Source organism: Pezoporus flaviventris, unplaced genomic scaffold (genome assembly GCF_033815535.1).
Source record: "Pezoporus flaviventris isolate CSIRO_AGI_PZ_B2104156 unplaced genomic scaffold, CSIRO_AGI_Pfla_v1 ptg000072l, whole genome shotgun sequence".
Classification (NCBI taxonomy): Eukaryota; Metazoa; Chordata; class Aves; order Psittaciformes; family Psittacidae; genus Pezoporus; species Pezoporus flaviventris.
The window spans coordinates 8489346-8509519 of NW_026892620.1; the positions used below are offsets into that span (position 1 = coordinate 8489346).

At 36.7% G+C, this 20174-nt stretch overlaps 1 protein-coding gene across 8 annotated transcripts in view; it reads left to right on the forward strand.

The window, feature by feature from the left end:
- The window catches only part of FGF14 (fibroblast growth factor 14), a 401018-nt gene that overhangs the window by 283498 nt on the left and 97346 nt on the right, over window positions 1-20174 (forward strand). For 5 of the 8 annotated variants that reach the window (XM_061472817.1, XM_061472825.1, XM_061472823.1 and 2 more), the window contains one exon: window positions 12550-12660. The exons of the other annotated variants lie outside the window; for them this stretch is intronic. In XM_061472817.1, coding sequence (XP_061328801.1) covers window positions 12550-12660 — 111 coding nt within the window. The remainder of the gene's footprint in view (window positions 1-12549; window positions 12661-20174) is intronic. 8 annotated transcript variants of the gene reach the window in all.

A 20174-nucleotide genomic window follows, 5' to 3' on the forward strand; every position in this document is an offset into this window, starting at 1 on the left:
TCAGATTAAGGGAAATCATACATAATGCTGCTTCTTTCTTCCCACTCCATCTCGACTGGAGTTCAACATCACTAGTTCAGGGGCAGATGTCCATACCTGTTCAGAGGAATGTCACTTGTTAGGTCACTGGAAGGCACCATCGGCAGGTCTGGAATTTGCCCCAGGTATTTTCTTCATAAATGTAATTGGGCATCTGTAATAAATTAAGAGATGATCCCAGACTTGACAAGGAATGATGCTTGTATAACTGGTTTTGGCCAGGTGGACAGTGAAGGAAGGAACAATCATCATGGAAGTGTTGTGGCTCTGGAGACTTGAGGAATATGTCTTGGTTTGGGTTTTCAGGTTTTGGGATCCTTTTTTTTTGGCCAGTTTTATATTACACATCTTGGGAGAAAGTACACATTTGGGTCTGCCATGGATCTTCAGTATGACTCACTGCTTTGCAAAATGCATGTAGTGGCTGATGAAGTTGCTGGTGGCTTTGGCTCAAGGTGCTAGAAGACTTCTGTGTATATAACCAGAAATGATAGACTGTATTATTTCCTGGTAGCTATGAGGTGAAGAATGTATCTTCTGTTAAGTTCATAGCTAGCCTAAAGAGAATCTGAATGTTTCTGTAAATTTGTGAAGGAAGCTATATATGACTGATAGCATATTCGTTGTATTTAAGTTTACAAAAGTGTTTTGCTGTTAGAGTTAAGATGTGATTGGGCAGCAGCGAGGAGACTGTCTTATTTCCTCTTGGCTGCTCTGCACAGCTTGAAATGAACAGCTGGGAAATGATGCTGGACTGGAGAGTACAGCAGGTAGGGAGTGAAAGAGGATGTGAGAAACAGGCAAGGAGAGCCTGTTACCTGAACAGGTTAAAAAAGGTAGAGGTGGTAGATGCATAACCAGTTCCTCATGGTGAGGGTGCTGGACTGAAGGCAAAGCTGGATGAAAAAACAGATCATGAAGTCACTGTAAAAATGCACTAGATAGGATGGGAGATTTCTTATGAAACTCTATATTTCGCTTTCCATTTTTATATTTTAAAGCTGTTGATTCTGGTTTGTGTTCTAATAAAATTTAGAGATTGAGAGACCTTTCAGTGGTTTTGAGGTACTTAGGGGCAGGTCTCCACGAAAGCACAAACCAAATTTGATCTCCTCCAAAACCTTGTAAACATGTGGGTTTTGTGAAAATTTATAAAATACTTTCATTTTTTTTTGTAGGTGAACAGTAGGTTTAGTTCATGGTGCCAGTGAGAAGCTGGGGTAGTCTCTTCTGTTGTCTCCACCATGCCATCAAAAGACTCAGAACTGGAAGATTTACTCCTTATTAGTGAAGAATTAAGTTGAGCTGAACTGTTTCTGCTCATTGTGTCATAGATGCTATGAGTATAGTTCTGCTTCGTTAAATTCCTGGATGAATAACGTGTACGAGAGAGACAGGGTAATCTAGCTGGGATAAATGGTGTGGGTTTGTTTGGGTTTTCTTGTGTGGCATTTGTTTTTGTTCCTGCTGTTGTATGTTTGGTTGGTGTTTTACCTCTAGGAGCATTAGGCGGCATAAAAGGAGTCTGCCACTTACGACTGACGGTCATTTTTTTCTTGATGGAATCAGTCTCAAAGCAAGAGCAGTTCCAGAGAAGCAAGGCTGTGCTGCGATCCCTCAAAAGGATTTGTTGAGTGACTGCTTCTCACAGTTTTCTGTGATCTTTCCTGTATCATCAGTGTAAAAATCTACCAATTTCCTTAAAGGCCAGCTCCTGGGGTCATGTAACTTTGTAAGAGTTTGCTTTCCTTACATGTATTCCAAGTTTTCTTGGATAGCAGAGGTGGGGGGAAGACCAAAAAACACTGAAGTTGTCACCCAAGTTAACCTCAATCTCAAAAAAAACCAAACGGGGAGCACCTCCAGTAAAGCGGCATGGCTCTCATACAAGTGATAGAAGAAGTGAGTCTGTAATTCTGAATTAGAAATGGTTCAGAGAGTGTTCTTCAAGTAGAGTGATTATTTTCTTGTCTCACTGGATGAATGTCAGGTTTCCAAGCTGCTTCTCTGTCATGGTTTAAGCCCAGCTGGCAACCCGGGACATTCTTTTAAGATTTCTGAATTGTGTTTAATACCACAGATTATGAGGCCTTGCAGTCTGCAAGCTGAACAGGACTTTCTCACTGGGAGGATTTGAGGAAAACATGATCTCAGAAAACCAAAACCAGCCATGCATTGCTTCTCTTTCTGTCTCTTCATCTCACTAGATTCTTGCACAAAAACCCCAAACACAAGTGCTTGTGTGTACACTAAAATAAAGTGTAGGAAAATATCTGCTATTTCTTCAGTGGGTCCCTGGTTAAATACTATTCCAGAGTAATACTTAGTTACATTGCAAAAATGAAAGAGCCGCTGAAATATTTAGTATGAATTGCTATTTTCTGGTACAAGTAGGTCTCAATAATCTGCTTCCTATGACTCATGAATTTCTTGCGTATATCATTTGTTACAAAAAACAACAACAAAAAAGGCAGTAGAACCTCAATTATACTTTTTTTTTTTTTTGTAATATTGCCTTGCTTTCATTTAATATTTGCTGTTAGAGGTTTTGGAGATTAAACTGGAAATAGCAACCCTTTGTGAAAGACCAATGGAATGTTGTGAAAAATGTTAAATAAGTATAAATAGTACTGTATGTATAATGATATTAAAAATATTTTATAGAGCTTTCCTATGAATTAATGTCAGTGCACTCATGCTTTCCTACACAAATAAATATTTTTTTCTAATTAAATAAGGTATTTTATTCATATTAACAGTGCAAACTTCAGTTTATCTGATGGGACCTCTGTAATCTTGATTTATACAGAAACAATAAAGATTGTTCCTAACTAATAACAAATACGGAAATATATTTATTTCCCTTTCACAATGGGATTATCCATTTCTCATTCATTTTTCCTTTCATCCTGGCCACATATGTTTGGAGTCCAATATCTCCAGCAATATTACTTGTTCATTAAGGGGACTGAAATGTAATTTGCATTTAACAGTTCTGATTTTCTGGGATTTTATGTCTGGGTAAACAAATCTGTTCAGACAGTGTTGGTGAATGACAAGGTCTGACAATGAGGATTTACGTTAAAGCATAAGGATTAAAATGAGTAGTAATATATAAAACTACGTAACGTTCAATAAAGGAAAATTTTTACTTTTCCACTTTATTGAAGGTTGGAAGTCAGTTCATTGATCCATATTTTTCATAGTAAATGCTTTCTGTCAGATATAAAGAAAACACAACCCCTGTGTTTTGTACATCATTGAACAACAATTATTAACATCCTTAGTACTTTATTTCCTTTTAAGTGATTTTTTTTTTTAAGTATCAAATGGGGTTTATTTGGTTTTGGTCACAACTTAATGCTTTTATTATATTGTTAATCAGAAATTTACATTTCTGTACTAATTTATTTGCACTGATGAAAAAGAACAAATCATGGTTTTGTTGGCTTTCTGGTTTATGTGTTTAAGCCTGTATAAATCTCAGCTCAGTCTATTCAACCCAGCTAATGTGAAAATGGCAGTTCATGATTTTTTGTAATTTTGCAAAATGCAACTCTTTATTTATGTTGGTGGCAGTAAAAATTGAGACAGCTACATTAGAAGATATTTGGAATCTGCTGCACCTGAAACCAGGAAAGCCTTATATGTTGTTCACCTACCAAAGAAAACTTGAGTGTCTGCTCTGCAGTATAGCTGTGACATATCATATGAGAACAAGTCCTGTGAGGAACAGCTGAGGGAACTAGCTAAAGTACCAAGGATATTGTTTAGTCTGGAGAAAAGGAGGCTTAGGGGAGACCTTATTACTCTCTACAGCTACCTGAAAGGAAGTTGTAGCGAGGTGAGTGTTGGTCTCTTCTCCCAGGTAGCAAGCAATGGGTTGAGAGGAAATGGCCTGAATTTGCACAGGGGGAGCTTTTGATGCAAGGAATGCGAGGAAAAATTTCTGCCCCGAAAGGGTTGTCAAGGTTTGGAACAGGCAGCCCCGGGATGTGGTTGAGTCACCATCCCTGGAGGTATTTAAATGATGTGTAGGTGTGGTACTTAGGGATATGGTTTAGCAGTGGACTTAGTATTACTACCTTAATGGCTAGATTCAATGATTTTTAGGGACTTTTTCAACCAAAATGGTTCTGTGATCTTATGTATTGCCATTTGTAGTTACCACTTCATAACTAGGTAAAATCGCCTTTGTCCCAGTTCATTGACAGTGCAGTTCATCTTTTTTACCTCCACTTTTCATGATTGTCAGTAGATGAAAATGTAAAATTTTTTGAAAGTAATGCAAATGGCTCCTTTCAGTATTTTGTGCCATTGGCTAGGAAGTAAATATAATTCAGTATGTTCTTGAGGTGCACATTTCAGAAGAGATGCTGTTGCATATCTAAGCAGAGGGAATATATTACTTCATTTTGTTGGCTTTTACACACGCTGGCAATAATTAAATAAAGTTGATAACAAGTTAAGAACCCCTGCCACTCAGTATTAGGGAAGCTTCCTGTATGCAACAGTAGAAAATGAAGTGTTTAGTATTTAATATATAACATTGCAAATTATCCTGCTATCCTCTCTCCATTAAACATTACATTGGTATTTTTGAATACTTTTAAAACAGGTTGTTTTGGTGCTTTCCAAATTTAATTCTAAGTCAGTTTATAAAAGAAATAGGAGCTGACTTAAAATATTTCATTGCTTTGTGATGAAGCATGCAAGGAGACAAATAGTCAAGATTGTAAAAATAAACTTAATGTTTAAACATTACATTTCTAAAAATATGAATTATCTAGGAAAGGCAGTGTCAGATTCGTTCCTTGGTAAGTCAGGTGTTATGTGAAATATATTAATTTACATTTGGAAAGGTCATCTGTGCCCATCCTGTTGTGCTTTCAGCATTCAGTGGCATCTTCAGAGAAATCTCATTACTAAAACCCATTTAGTTACTGATTCAAAGGGTAATGCATTAGTAAAAATTTATATATAAGTTAAACAGTAATAGAATCTGTCACATTGTTGTGCCTTGGTGTTTTTTGAATGTGGCTAAAATAAACTTTGGTATTTCACAGAGCCTTTTTATGGGAAGCTAACAAAATGGAGATTATTGCAAAAATGAGGACTCAAATTAATTAACTCTGGGATGTATTGCTTAACATTTTTGTTTTAAACAGAAATGTTAAGGAATATTTCATATGATGTTAATATTTTAATGACAGAATTCAGAAGCAAGAAAATGCCAGGTAGAACTAAGACATTCAGGTATAGGAAGGAGTCCTAAACAAAATACTAGAAAATTATTTAAGTCAAGAAAATTCAGTAAGGATATTTTTTAAGCCTAGGTAAAATGAAAACAGCAAATAAAAATTGTAATTGCAAGACTGTTGTAATATGGAACTTTAGGCAATAGAATTCATAGCATTTCAAAGTAAACTTTGAGGAAGTGAATATAGTTGCAAAGATGATTTCTTTGTGCCAGTGGAAGATGGTGTTTGTCATATAATATTTAAATGCATTAAACTATGACTAGTGCTAAGTGAACCTGGAATTAGAGGCCAGCTTCTTCTCAGTATTCCTGTATATAATATCAACTATTTTAGAAACTGAGAAATTAAAGATCATTTGAGTTTTATTTTATAAGAAGAAACATGGCTCAACAGTGGCAGGTAATATTTAGGGAGAAATTTCCCAACAAGACCATGTGTTGCAAGATCACAAGCATCGGAGATGTGCAGTATGGTCCTGTAGGAAAAGAAAATTATTAAATGAAGTTACTAAAATCAAATTACCATACCCATGTAAAATTCTGATTTTGGAACAATGTGTTTTCTTGACAATCTAAACCTCTTCCCTGTCCAACAAATACCTTCCAAAATAATATAGCTGGTAAAGAAGACTGTTAGATATTATGCTGTAGACAGGTCTATTAAATCTAATATTCTGGTGAATCTGAACAGATACAAATTATCCCAGCTAGAAGCCAAGTTGCTGTAATTCTATTGACGGTCAAATTTGTTCAAGTAGAACCACATAGCAAGAAGCAAATCTCATGTAGTTTGAAGTGTATTGTAAGACCTAGAGACAAAACATCAGTGCACACAAATGGAAGGGAGCACACTTTGCAGTTAACATAAAAACATTTGCAATACAAAGGCAAGGATGCCAGCACAAAGGGTGTGATGCTGGGCTTTCAAGAAAAGCAACTATTTTACAGAACTCCGACCCGCTTTCAGAGTTTACCAAGAAATTTCATAAATGCTGTGGAAGTGCAGATGACAATGACAGCACAGGAACACAGGAGGACTCTTGTCTCTCTTAAATGTGCTCTCAAAGTGAGATTCTGCGGGAGACGAGCTTGTGATGTGAGGCATGAATGGACAAAAAGTAGAGTTAAAAATAAACACCAAAGTTGAGTGCCCTGTAATCATTGTGAGGACAGAAAAATAAGTGAGCACAGAGAAAGCCACATTTCAGAATAAGTACTATTATTACTTATGGGAACAGGAAATAATGGATACTACTGCTTTTCTGAGTTCACATGATAGCCTTTTTCCCTCTGTCCTGAATAGAGCAAAACTTTCTTCTAAAAATATTTTTCTTTCAAGTTTTTAATTAAATTTTAGTTTTCTGGTGTGTATTATGAGATATTGAAATTATTATTATTAAAATCAGAAAGCACTGGTATATGAATGTCCGTATTTTATCACTTCTTATTAACAGTGAGAGAAAGTAACAAGCACACGATCAGAAGCTTTGAAACATTGACACACCAGGTGACAGGACAGTCAAAATAATAAAGAAGTTAGGAATGTATAAAGCTTTTGAATGCAAGAGCTGTATCATAAGAACAGCTGAAGAGATAAATAATGAAGGAACATTCTGTTTTTAGATGCCTATTTAGGATTTTATCACCTTTAAATGAAGTACAAAATTCTGTGTTTGAGTTCCCCATTGGCTATGTACTTGCTTTAGGAAGCTTGCTTTTGTGATTGTGTAACACGTATCAGAGGATCCTGCACTTTTACATACTGGGATGACAATGCAAAACTTGCCAAAACAAGGCAAAAGGAATGTAATGTGGTCATCAGTACTGAGTGTACCTCTTGGAGTACTGTTGCAATTAGACATAAACAGTATGCTTGAGAAGAAGGCGACTTTTGGAAACTGCGAAAAGCATTACAACAGGAACCGAAATATTTGAATTGAGAATCCAAAAAAGAAATGTAATTTTCCATGGGATTTAGTCCCTCTTTCTGGATCTGAATTGCCTAGTAGGAAGTATTTCTAAAATGCTGTCGTACTGACACGTGTTTGAAGTTTTGAGTATTATCCAGATGTTAATCTGAAGCATCAATAGGTTTCTGTGCAAAAGTTGGTGAAGGGCTGGAGGCTGCCTCATGGTATGATGGGCGGGCTCAAATCCCACGTGTGCTGGGTATTTAATTATTACACAATGTAGAGTGGCTTCAGAAAGACAGACTGCAAGAATCCCAGTCTGAAATGTCACAACACTATTGTCAGGGTAGTCTTGTCTGAGAAGTCAGGAAACGTCACCTTTTACATGTCCCAGGCCTTACAAACTACCTGGGAGGTGGGTCTGGGCTAGGTGGGACACTTTGTGCTTTGTGTGGGTATTTGCTTCCCAACTTCAGAAGAAATCTGGGGGTTGCAACTTCTTTGGGGTGTGACACTTTTTAAATCTTAATACATATTATAAACGTTTTTGATATTTCAAATAAAAAGTTTCATAGACGGAGAAAATGTCTAAAAGATGCTGATCATAACATCAGTAGGCAAGACATGGCAGTCAAGTCATGGTGATTATTGTAAATCTTAAAGAAATAGATGCCTGATTTATTTTGGATGTGTATGAGTGGTATTTTAAGTACTGAAGTATCCAAAAGTATAAACTGCAGGAGGGAAATGCAAGTAAAACGTGAAGGACCTGGAGCTACCAGCTGTTATCATGAGTTTGGTGCTATGCTATTTGAGCAGAATGTACGTCTAAATACTAGCTTTCATTTGACTCTCTGAGAACTCATTTTGTGACAGAGTGGATAGTGCAGTTTATTCTCCCTAAGAATGTGAGTTGATATGAGACTAACCCACTGTTAAGCATTTGCTTGCCAGCTCAAACAGGATTTTATTTACTACCTTTACTTATAAGAGGGAGTCAGTAAATAATAACAGGCAAAGAAAGCCTTCCTGTGGTAAAAACTACAAATTAAAACTCCAGTGGATGATAAGGAAGGCATTGATTTTTCATGATGTTAAAAAACAATGGGAATACTCATCATTGTTCTTTTAGCACTGTACATTCATCTGTGTCTGAACAAAGTAAATACAAAGGTAAAATGTAATTACAAAGGTAAAATCCTTAACACTCATGTGTAATGAGTTTGCCCTCTTGTATTTTAAACCTATACAATTTCTAAAGAGATCTGTCCTGGCAGTCTCTGAGGGTGGGGATGCTAAAATCATTCTGTTTGTGAACAGCAAACATTGTTAATTCAAAACAGAAAGTATCATAATTGTTCTAAAGCGAGAGAAGCACTCAGCCTGTCACGAGTTAATGCCAAAGCTGCTTTTATAGCCGCTATTCGAGGGAGAAGAGAAGACATCTTAATTAAACTCTGCCTTTGCTGAGGACAACCTACTGACAAAGCGTACATGCTAACTGCAGTCATGCATCCTGCTGTCGCCATTGTCAAGGAAAAAAGCAATAAAGACAGGCTGCAAGTGGCTGCTGTCATGCAGGTTGCTGTGGAAGGACAGGCTTAAGAAGGGGTTGCTTTTTCCATTCAGTACAACATCTTTGAAATTTTAGAGACAACCTCTAATAACTACAAGTCAGAATAATTCTTTCCATGGCGGGGCATTGCAGACATGTCACACTAAAAAGTTCAGCATCAGAAGTCCAGGTGCATCATTAGGAGATGTTGAGCTCTCCTTTGTTTTTTATCCAGTGGTGAAGTTTGCTGGCTTAGGATTTTTTTTTCCCCTGAAGTCAAGATGCTTAAAATTAAATAGAAATGGAATTTTCACATAATCACCTCTCTGTAGCAGCTGGGACTTTAAGAGAACTACCAGCAAAATATCTGTAATAAAATAATGAACTGGGATGTCTTTGATGAGGTTGTCTACTCTCTTTGTGTTTGTTTGTGTTGTATTATTTTTCTGTATTCTCTTGCCATTCCCTTTCTTTTTCATGTGGGAAGAAAAAGATGTGCATGGGGTGTAAAGGGTTAGAGTAATTGCTGATCTGTCTACCTGTATCACTGCAATGGGAGTTAAAAATCATTAAGTACCGGTACACCTGCAGACACCAGTCTTCTGCCGGTATTTCTGGGCACTGCTGGTCACTCTAACTTTCTAGCAGACAGTAAACCAAAACAAAACAGAAAACTGTTGTCAAGTGAGGTTTGAGAAGCTTGTTTGTAAAGTGTCGGAGACTGTTCCTGCAATATCATGAAGGGACAATAGGTAGATACAATGCTATAGGAATACAGGGACCAGCGGATTGCTATTCCCTGCTTACTGCCCAGGAGTCTCAAAAAAAAACTGAAAGGGCAATTTATCTTTCTGCAAGGAGGAGAGATAAATTCCTTGCCTGACAGGATTGTCTGCTTCGTCTTGGAGATATTCATCTTGAGGCTGTACGGGGTAGTCTTTTTGAATATTGCTTACTGTGACTTCCATTGAGATTAATGAGTCATTTCATACAATTCCATCACTGAATCTGGGCCACTTTTTTGGCTAAGATCAAAGAAATACCATGCCACATTGTCCAGTTCCACCCTGGTTTTTGAGCACTGTTCAGCTAAAATATTTAGTTGTTTTTTACTTTGAGTTATAGATCCAAACTGTTGTGATAAACATTAACTAAATATTACAATCAACAAATGGTAAAAAAATGCATGATTAAATTACTTGTCAGGAATAAGTTCTAATCTTGCTAAGACAGGTAGGAATTTAAGGTAGAAAAGATGCTCCTAGGGGGGTAGATAAAACAGGTTGCAGTAATCCATAGGGAAAAAAAATAAAAAGAAAGTTTCAGTTGCTACACTTAATGGAAAAAAAAAATTCTTTGCCATTTATTAGTCTACAGAGATATACTTTATGCAATGAAAATATTAATTAGTATCACACTATTAGTAATAAATTCCATTTCAAACATTCAAGTGAAAGAGCCATGTTTTGGGGACAGTTCTGTTCAGTTCTCCAACAAATGAAACCATTAAAGCTGAATACAAGTGATACATAACACATGACTAGGATCCTCTGGTTTCATGCTATAATAATTATTTTGTTGTGTTCGGACTTGAGTGAAGAATTAAATGGGGGATTCATACCCTGTCTCATCACACAGCCTGAAATGGTAGCTGAAATGCATTGCTATCCACCATATCAGTTTTCTTCAGATATCATTTTAGTTAGCTGGTTAACTTTAAATAATGCTTTTGGTGAAAACACAGATAAATGATTGTGCAGTTTCTTGTTAGAAAGTATATTTTATTTGTGAATTTAGAAAAATTAATAGAATGAGTATAAAGAACAATTTCAAAAGTCACTTCTGTTTCACTTTTTTCCTGTTGAAGCAGTAGATGTAAGTAGCTGGTGATAGTGAGTTGGCTGTACTTTGCCTAACTGCGATGCTTCTTTGAGCTACAGGGATGATTAAAACTCATGATTCTTTGGGTGCATAAACTTTTTCAAAAGGCTGATATTTTTCCTGTAAATACTTTGTAAAGCTCTGGTTATAGTAATATTATTAAAATATTTTTTTTTAGTCTTTTAGGATGCCATTTTAATATGTGTAAAGCAAGTAAGTTTAAAATTGTCAATTTGGAAGTGCACATTGAAAGCATGCACTGATAGGAATAGTGCCTGTGTAAGAGAATGTCACTTTGCATTTTTAAATTATGAAAATACTTTAGAGTAGCCTGATGAAGTTCTTTAAGACAGTATAGTCAATGAAAATACAGTTCATTCTGTTTATAATTTTTTTAAAAAATACTTGTTTCTGGCTATTCTTATATGAAGAACATTTACATTTGCTAATGTAAAAATCCATGGAAAGTAAAAGTTGAAGTTAAAAAAAAAAATTGTAATGTACTTACGTGTTGATCATCAAATTTTTATATTACTTATTTCCATGCCTCAAAAGTTTTGCAGTGTTAATATTTATAGTAACAGGTTTTATTATATTTACAAGTAATATAGATATCTTATATTTTTAATTTAGATGGGGTTATTGTTTAATATGACTTTAACTTGGATATTCGAGGAAAACTTAACATTTTCATAATCATTACATGGAACTGAACCTCTGTAGAAAAGTTCAGAGCTTTCCACTCAGAGGCAGTTATTTTATTAGTGTTTATTTCCGCCTCCTGTTAGGATACCATAAGTAACCCAGCATGACTGACTGTGCAAGGAATTACACACAATTTGAGGAGGATTTTATATTCTGGCCATGGGGTTGCATGAAAATAATTTCTGTTGTCCTTGGAAGTTTACTTGTTCATTTTATTACATACCTTTCTCAAAGTCTTAGGATTTTAGGTCATTATTGCAAAGCTAAGCATGATATGACGTAGATGCTTTTAATACCAATGTCCCCACAAGTTTATGTACTGGCTGCCTGGAGTTTGGCCTGATAATTTATGTTTAACAATACTAGGGCCAATATCACTCAGAGGTAGTGCTGTTGATTTTTTTAAGTTGTGATGTTGTCTTCCTCAGCACTGAACTAGTTTTGCAGCAGCTTACCTTGTGATTTGGTAAGGCATCATTCTTGAGATGAATCATAGAGTTATGGCTTGGCAGCTTCTGTCCAATTCTGGGCAATTTTCCTAAATGCAGAGTATTACACAGGGCAGAGTATTACCTGTTCAGCTACCTGAATTTCCCATATACTTTTATCTTGCTAAGTTTTTTTTTTTCAGGTTTTTCCCTCTGTTGAAGGAGGGTTATGTCATTTCTTGCCTTGACTGTGGGTCTTATTTCCTGGGGAGTGGGAGAGGGCAGGTGAATTGTATCTGCTTCTAGATCAGTAAAGTATCTTGGGAACTCTTCAGATGGGACTGTTGCAAAATATTATACCTGATAAGTTTATCACTTTTGGTACAGAGTGAAAGGAGACAGAACTTTTCCTCCAAGTGTCCTTAAAAATTATGTGAACTAGAGTAAGTTATTAAAATGTATGAAACAGGCAAGGTTTTTTAAATGTTTTGTTAGATTCTGTAAGGTTCTATACATGCTACTGTGTTTTTTTCTTGTGTTTTACCTGTGTTAATTATAATGAAGGATGTTGGAGGCAGAGAACAGGACACACAACTGACATAATAATACTCTGCGGTGAGACTTTTCCCCATCTCCATCAGGACCATCCTGTTGTAGTACTTAATTTAAGATGGCAATGCTGCTTCACCAAACTTCCTCCTGCAGTGAGAGAAGCAGGGATAACTCTTGGAAAAGTTTTGAGGCTAGTGACAAAATATGTTTGTCTTTCAGATCCCCAGCTCAAGGGTATAGTGACCAGGTTATATTGCAGGCAAGGCTACTACTTGCAAATGCACCCCGATGGAAGTCTCGATGGAACCAAGGATGACAGCAGTAATTCTAGTAAGTGACTGCCCCAGGGGAATGTCATAATCGCACATGCAGATTGCATTGCTTGAGTATGAACGTGCAAGCACAGTGTTAATGCATTTGGAGGGTTTCTGAATGTGTTTTGTCTGAAGGAAAAGGGTTCTATCCATTTGAAGTCTAATGACCACCAGCACAGCTTGTGCAAGACATTGGCCTAAATGTATTCCCTCTGAAAGGGAAGGTGTAACAGCCAGTGGACCTTAGGAGTGAGACACTTAGGCCAATGATTGTCTTCTTATAATTTCATGAAAATGGTAAAATTATATTAAATAAGTTTCTTGTAAAAGCTAAATTTCTTCAAATAAATAATAGCAATGGAAACAAAAATTCCTTGAAAAATCTGATCATGTAGACCCTGATTCAGCAAAGCAAATAAATGAATGTCTACCAAAATCGTGCTTAAAACATATGCTGAAGTACCTTGCTGAACTGCAGCTTAAGGTCCTATAGTCCCTATACTAGCAAGAGTTCCAGTGACTTTAAGAGAATTTCTACCAGTATAGGGACTGTTACAGTGGCAGTTTTCAAAGATATCCCAAACAAAAGTTGTCTTGAAAGGCCTTGTGGGTTGATGCTTTGGTACTGTTTTCCTATGATACTGCCACATATTTTCATTCCATGAGCACATATATGTTTGATAACTTCAGCTGCAAATTATAATTAAGCAAACCTATTCTTACTCTAGAAATAGTTGATATTTAATTTTCTGTTTAGCAAAGAACATTTGTGTTTTGTTTATTTAATGATAATGGCATATTTAAGTAACATTTATATTTGATCTTGAGGTCTATTTTAAGCATTCTTAATATAAAATATCTTCTTATTATGCATAGATAAATAAACCTTTTGTTTTCTCAAAAATGTTGGCATTAGGCTGTAAAAACTAAGGGATTTGAGGTTTCTGCTTTACTTTGCTTAGGTCCCTGGTATTCTCTCAATGTACAGACATCATTTTTAACATATTTCATCAACAGATAGCGTGATCATCTTTTATTGTTCAATTGTATTTTTTTTCCGAATTGAGAAAAAGAACTGATTGCTCAATTTTGGTGTGCATTTTTCTGCTTGTTTTTTCAAGTGGTTTTCCCCTACTTTCCTTGTTTCTTTTCTTCCCTCAGTGTGTCCATCTCTCATGCCTGCTTCTGTACTGGACTAGATACTAAGACCTTATACAGACAAGATCATTATTGCTTTTTATAGAAGCTTTGCCTATAAGAAGTCCAAGAATTGTGTCATAAAGTGCAAGCATGTATCTTTCCTCTCCCTCACCTTCTCTCTCTGCACATCTCTCTCTTCTTTTCAGCTTCAGTGAGGAGGTGTGTATGACTGCAACAATTTTGGACTGTTTTAATGTCACTCCTGTTTAGGTTTTTTTTTTAAATCTTAGAATTCTGTAGATTTTGAATGTTTGCAAAACTAGACCATAGTACCTTACTTTCCTCTTTTTTTGCTATTGTAACCTTTGCAAATCTTCCTTTTTTTGCTTACTCTATCATTTTTCCTCCTCCCTGCCTTTCTGGATATCCATCTGTCTGCCCATCGCCCTTGTTCTCGTTGTTCCAAAATAAAAAATGAATATTCTATATCATAAATATTCTGAAATGTAGAACTTGTCCAAACTCAACCAAATACCAGACAGCAGTATTGCATATTTTGGATAAATATTGTTAGATAAAGTGTTTTACTTCAACATGATTTTTAGGCTGAACCAAGGTGTGTTTTTTTTTCATAAAGTAATTGTTTTCTTCCTTTAACTGGTTTGATTCACTATTTTCTTCTTCACTAGTCCAATTTTACAATATTATTTAGGAAAGACAGTTTAGACCATAAGAATGTAAAATTAATCTCCACCTTAATTTTTGCTAGTATGTATGTATCAACATTACATGAAGAGCTGAAAAGATTTATCTATTTGGTATATGAGTATATGTCTGTTTCTTCTGTGCTGTCAGTTTTTCTCCTCAGTTCTTTTCCCTTTCCACTTTGTTTCCTTCCATTTCCTCTTAAACTTTTTATTTCTCCTTGCTTTCCTTTATTACAGCATATTTCATTTTTCCTTTTCTCTTTTACTTTAAAGTGATATTTTTCTCATGGATGGAATTCCCAGTGTTCTGATTTTTTTTTTAATATATTTTTTTTTCTTTTTTTCTTTTCTTTTTTTGTGAGCTCCTTATCATGATAACTTCTGTCTGAAGCTTACTGATAAGTATGTTTTGGCAGCTGCCAGAGGGGGAAAATCCTGCTTCTGACCATGGAGCTTTCAGGCTGTCTATTTGATGTGCCCAGTGGGCGACGGGATGGACATATATTAGCTGTCAATAGGACTGAGGATGACTTCCATTCAAAGTGTGTTTTATAAAAATGGAGAAAATACATGCTGCCAAAAGGGTGTCCATCTCTGCCAGCCTTCCACCCATCTTCTGCGCTATTCACTGTTCCTATGAAAAAGTCCTCCTCATGCACTGACCATCTGAGTACCTATGTGTCAGAGGAGCCAGAGTGAGGAAGTAGTGAGAGGCAGAGAAGTGATTTCTTTTTTGTCTTCAGCAAGGAATCTTTTTGAAGCTTAATCATGCTGATGCTTTTTGTGCTGTTGCAGTTTGTTCTGTCAAGCAGTTAGAGGAGTGCTTAAAGTTAAAATTCCCTCAAGTGCATCTTTCATTTTGTACTCATTTTATATGTATGTCTGTAAACATAGGTTATACACAATTGGAGTTACAGTGTTATAGAGAGGTAGCACAAAGTAAGATCAAGATGTAGTCTGTTCAAACTGAGTGATTCTGGTTACACCCTTTTTTTTTTTTTTTTGTCTTCGAAACTTCTTGGTAGTCTCTTTAATGGGACTTTTTACTTCTATCGGAAGTTAAAATGAGTTTTCCTAGTGGTTTTGGTCAGGTGCTATAGTGCAAGCCATTGCCCTAGCTTGCCTTATGTTTGAGTAAAGGGTAGAGTCTGCAGAGCTAGAGGGCAAGATTTTTAATGTGTTGCTGTGCACAAACCCTTGCATGAAAAAGGAAGAAAGATGTGACTGCTTGTAATTGCATCCCTGAACATACTTTTGCTTGTGTTGGTAGCCATGCTGTAAGAACCCAATCTATATGGAGTGATGGGTTTCAGTTCCTTGTTTAATTTCTTTTTATATCTTTTCCAAGTTAGTGATGTTCTATAATGGAGTAGGGATTAATTGCACCTATTGGTTAACAGTCCTGAGTTTCTTTAAATCTCATCACCAGATCAAGGCTGTTAGCTTTAACCATCTTGTGTGTGCAGTTTGTATGTTTTTGCCAGTCTTAGTGGTATGTGGAAAGAGGCTTTATTGCATTGCTTTTCTTGGTTTAGATGGTTTTCACTATTTTCTTCCTCTAATACCTTACACTTTCTGGGTTGCTTTTGTGGATAGTTTGAAGTGAAAGTAGGGCTGACTGTGGTTAAAGCTGTAGTCTTGGTTACTGAGGTCCTACTCAGCTTAGCTATCCCTTTCTAGCTCTAATTTTCCTTACAGCAGTTCTCGGCATTACCTGGTGAGAATGGAACTTGCTTCAGTGTTGTCCATAGACCTCATCATTATTAATTAGGAAAAGCAAGCTACTACACAGAAATTATAAAGAAATGGAAATTATTTTCATGTTGTGCTTGTGGTAACAAGAGTTACATTCCCGTTCTGTCCTCCTTGCCACTCAAAATGACTCATTTTCAGTCTTTGGTCTATCTTCAAAGTTTTGTCTCATGAATGAAGGGCAGGTTTAGTAGAAAAACTAATTAATTTGGGAAACATACAATTCTGTTTCTTTAATATCTGAGTTTGAAACCCTGAATCTCTTAGCCATATGGCTTAGTTTGATTCACCTGAAGAGTATATCTCAGGCAACAGCCACTGAAAAAAAACATCATAAATTCTGAAACTTTCCTCAATGGGTGATAAGCCTGATTTTAACACTCAAATGCTGCTATTTGTGCCCCCTATGAAATTAACAGTTGTGTTTAAAACAGATTAAAAGAGCATTACTCATTTGTAGCCTTATTTCATAAAGTCTTAGATGCCAAAGTTAACATTACCCAAGCATCTTTGATTTGGCTGTGCTGTGACATCTCTTGCTTAATTATGCAGCAGCATGCCTTAGTTCCTTTGTGCACTTGGTACCTGGTAGAATTGCTGTTCAAGAAATCATGCAACTGTTTAATATTATTTTCATCTTTCAATGCATGCTCCTAATGCTCTATGTATATTTTCCAAAATTAATATGGAAGTATTAACTTTTTCATGTCTTTCTAAACTACCTTCCACTCTCATATTCTGGCTTGAAGATATTACTAAAATAATGTTCATATTATCCTTCTAAGGTACAGGAGATCATTAGACAGAAATAAAGCACATGAAGCTTAAAAAAAACCAGCTGCAATGCTGTAAAATTTGGATTACTGAGCTGAAATATTTGCAGTCTGATTTTTGCACTGTTTTTTACTGCAGTTTGTCTTCAAAGAATTGCATGGAGATTTAGTCATGTATTTACATCACCTTTGGGAGTTAGGTAAGCCTGTTTCTCCCATCAGTATCATGTTAGTCAGTGTGACAGGATCAGTGGAGGGCATGTTCAGCCATACTAAAAAGTACGTCTTGTGTAACATCAAGTGGATAGAATGGGTTTCCTCCGTAAGATGGATGGATCTCTGAATACCAACCTTCCTGTACTCGTTGCCAACCTAAAAGATGTTCTAATGGAGTCATCGTTTTTGGCTGTAGGCACGTAGATGGAAACAAAGAAATAGTTGCCTTGATCTGATTGGAGATTTGGTGCTGTGGGTACGCTTGTTAACTGACACAGGGCTGCGCCTGTGCAGAACAGACAGCAAGTTTATAAGCCGTAAGAAATTGGTCTCTAGCAAGCTTCTTGAGAAAAACAGTGATCTGTAATGGCAGTTTTCTTGTAGCTATAAGTCAGTTGTACCTACATACACTTCCATGAGGATATGGAAATACCTGATTTCAGGCATTTCAGATTTCAAGTTAATAGCCCGTGAGGGCATTACATATAAAAAAGGATAAAAGGTATGTGGTGGGTTTGTGTTTTGCTTAAGGAAGGAGTTACAACATCAAAAAGTGGACTTTAACTTTGGCTGAAACTTTTGGAGGACTTGGGTTGTTCCTGCAAATCCTCTCCACACCACCTAAACCAGTAACTTTTCTCATGCCAGTTGTTGCTATTAACTGTCCACCTCCCCCATTTTCTGATCTTGTGTGTGGTGAGAGTAGGCTTGCATGCTTAGGAAAAGGAAGAGAAATCATTTTCTGTACAGTTGTGGTTTAGGTGGTATAAAAAGAAGAGCTAAGGGAGCATGCACAGCCTCAGCACTGACAAAGGGTTTTACTTGCACCATTTTTGCCTGTCAGTCCACTTGATTACCCTGATGTTCTCACATCTTGTTTCCAGCTGGATTTGCCAGGCTTTATACTTGATTGTGCAGCATGGAAGCACTGAGCATCAGGCAGAATTATATTTCCTGGGTTGTTCCAGGATGCTTCCTCTCTCAACTCACTGGTGGACTCACCAGGCTGGGTTTAGGTACATAAAGATGTTCAGGGACCTCACCCCCACTTTTTTTTTGGTTTTGGATCATTGTCTTAGAGGGAAGCTGGGGGCATGTTTCTTTTTACCCTCCCCCCTTGGGTAAGGGCTTATCTTTGGCTGTGCAGACCTGAAATGCCAGCAAATTCTGGAAGGCTTTCTGCTTTTCTCAAGGCAAGTTCTTACTAGAGTAGGGGATAGCACAGGTGAATCCTAGGAAGGTTGGAAATATGTAATTGTGCACAGAAATCCTGCTCAGTAAAGTTACTGCACAGCCAGGTTCTGGAGGAAATTGAATTTCCTTTGGCCAGCTTCAGAGCACATAAAAACCACATGCTGTGCCTTACTGATGCATGTTTTGCCGACCTCACTGTGAAGCACCTTGCTGAGCATTTAGAAATCAATAATTGAATGTAGACTGGCCTCCTTAGTTTCACCCAAATCTGAAAGATTTTGTGGAAGTTACTGAATACTCTGTATGTGCAGAATTAGAGCATTTCAGATCACACTGTAAAATTTTATGGTCTTAGACTAATTACAGGAGCTCTGAAAATCTCCCAAGTAAAACTTAGTGTCGGTAAAAGACACATTATATATATATATTGGATGAAGCCTTGGCTGAGATGGTTTAGCGTGAGGTGTCCCTGCCCATGGCAGGGGGATTGGAACTAGGTGATCTTAAGGTCCTTTCCAACCCTAACTGTTCTATGATTCTGTGATTCTTTATGCTCTCCTCGGTGCTTTCTAAATTCACCAGCAACTATAAGCCGCTGTAGGAATTTTATAGATTGCATAAAACACTGCCACGTTACAGGCCTCTTACTTCAGTGGTGGTTGTTTGGGTTTGTTTTTTTTTCTAGCTTTGCTGCTTTATTTTTATTAGTAACAGAGCAAAGTATATCTAGGTTCCAGAAGTTTTGACTGAACCACTGTGATTTGGAGTTATTTTTCATTAGCTTTCCATGGCTGACTTGTCTTTTGTGTTCACCTCTTTTCTTTCTACAAGTACTGTTTGTTTTTCCTTTCTGGTGTTCCCTCAGTTGTTGCTGCCCTCCCTCTAGCATCGTGTTCCTATCTTGGCTTCCTCCTGCAATTTTGTTTCTTCTAGAAAAAAAAATAACTGCCATCTGAAACCTTGTGTTGCTGTGACAGTAGTGTTGCTACACTGCCCACAATAGTGCTTTTGCTGGTTTTGACATAGTTTCATTTCAGGGTAATGGCTGATTATTTTTTTAACTTCCAGATTATATTGAACATTTGAAAACTCTCCAGTCATTCAATATTTAGCCTATATACTCTCAGGACATCTTGTCCACGAGTGCCATATTTCACTGGTTTACATTTATTTTGTATAGGTTAGATAGGGAACCTTGTCTGTGCCCCATATCCAGTAAGATCCTTGCATGGCGGAGAATTTCGGAAACTACAGAAATGAAAATATATATTTGTGCTAATTCTTGCCGATGTCATCTCTTCCATTCTTAGTTGTAAAACCATTTATTTTTCTGTTCTTCCAGAGCTCTTTTGGATATATTTTAATTTCTACAGCTATAGAAAGTGCTCTGCTACAACAGTTCGTAGCTTCATGTTGGCTTTGTGCATTCCTAAAAAGTTCTTATATTACGTGTTCTTTTAGTGTGTAACAATGTTGAAGGTAATTTTGTCTTGAAGTCAAGCTACGTTTTTTCTCAGTTGTAAAGATTTGATCATTGTCATCATAAATAATCTGTGGCTTTGTGCCCTTTGACCAACCAGGAGTTTTCACACCTCGAGAAAATGTATTTATACGCTACAATTTACCCTTTTTCTCTTGATTTAGGCTTTACCTCTGACATTCTGATTGCAAATAGCTCATAGGGTGCGCTTTCTGGTCACATCTATGGATGTTCTTCCTAAATTTGGAGGAGCTCACTGGAGGTGTTA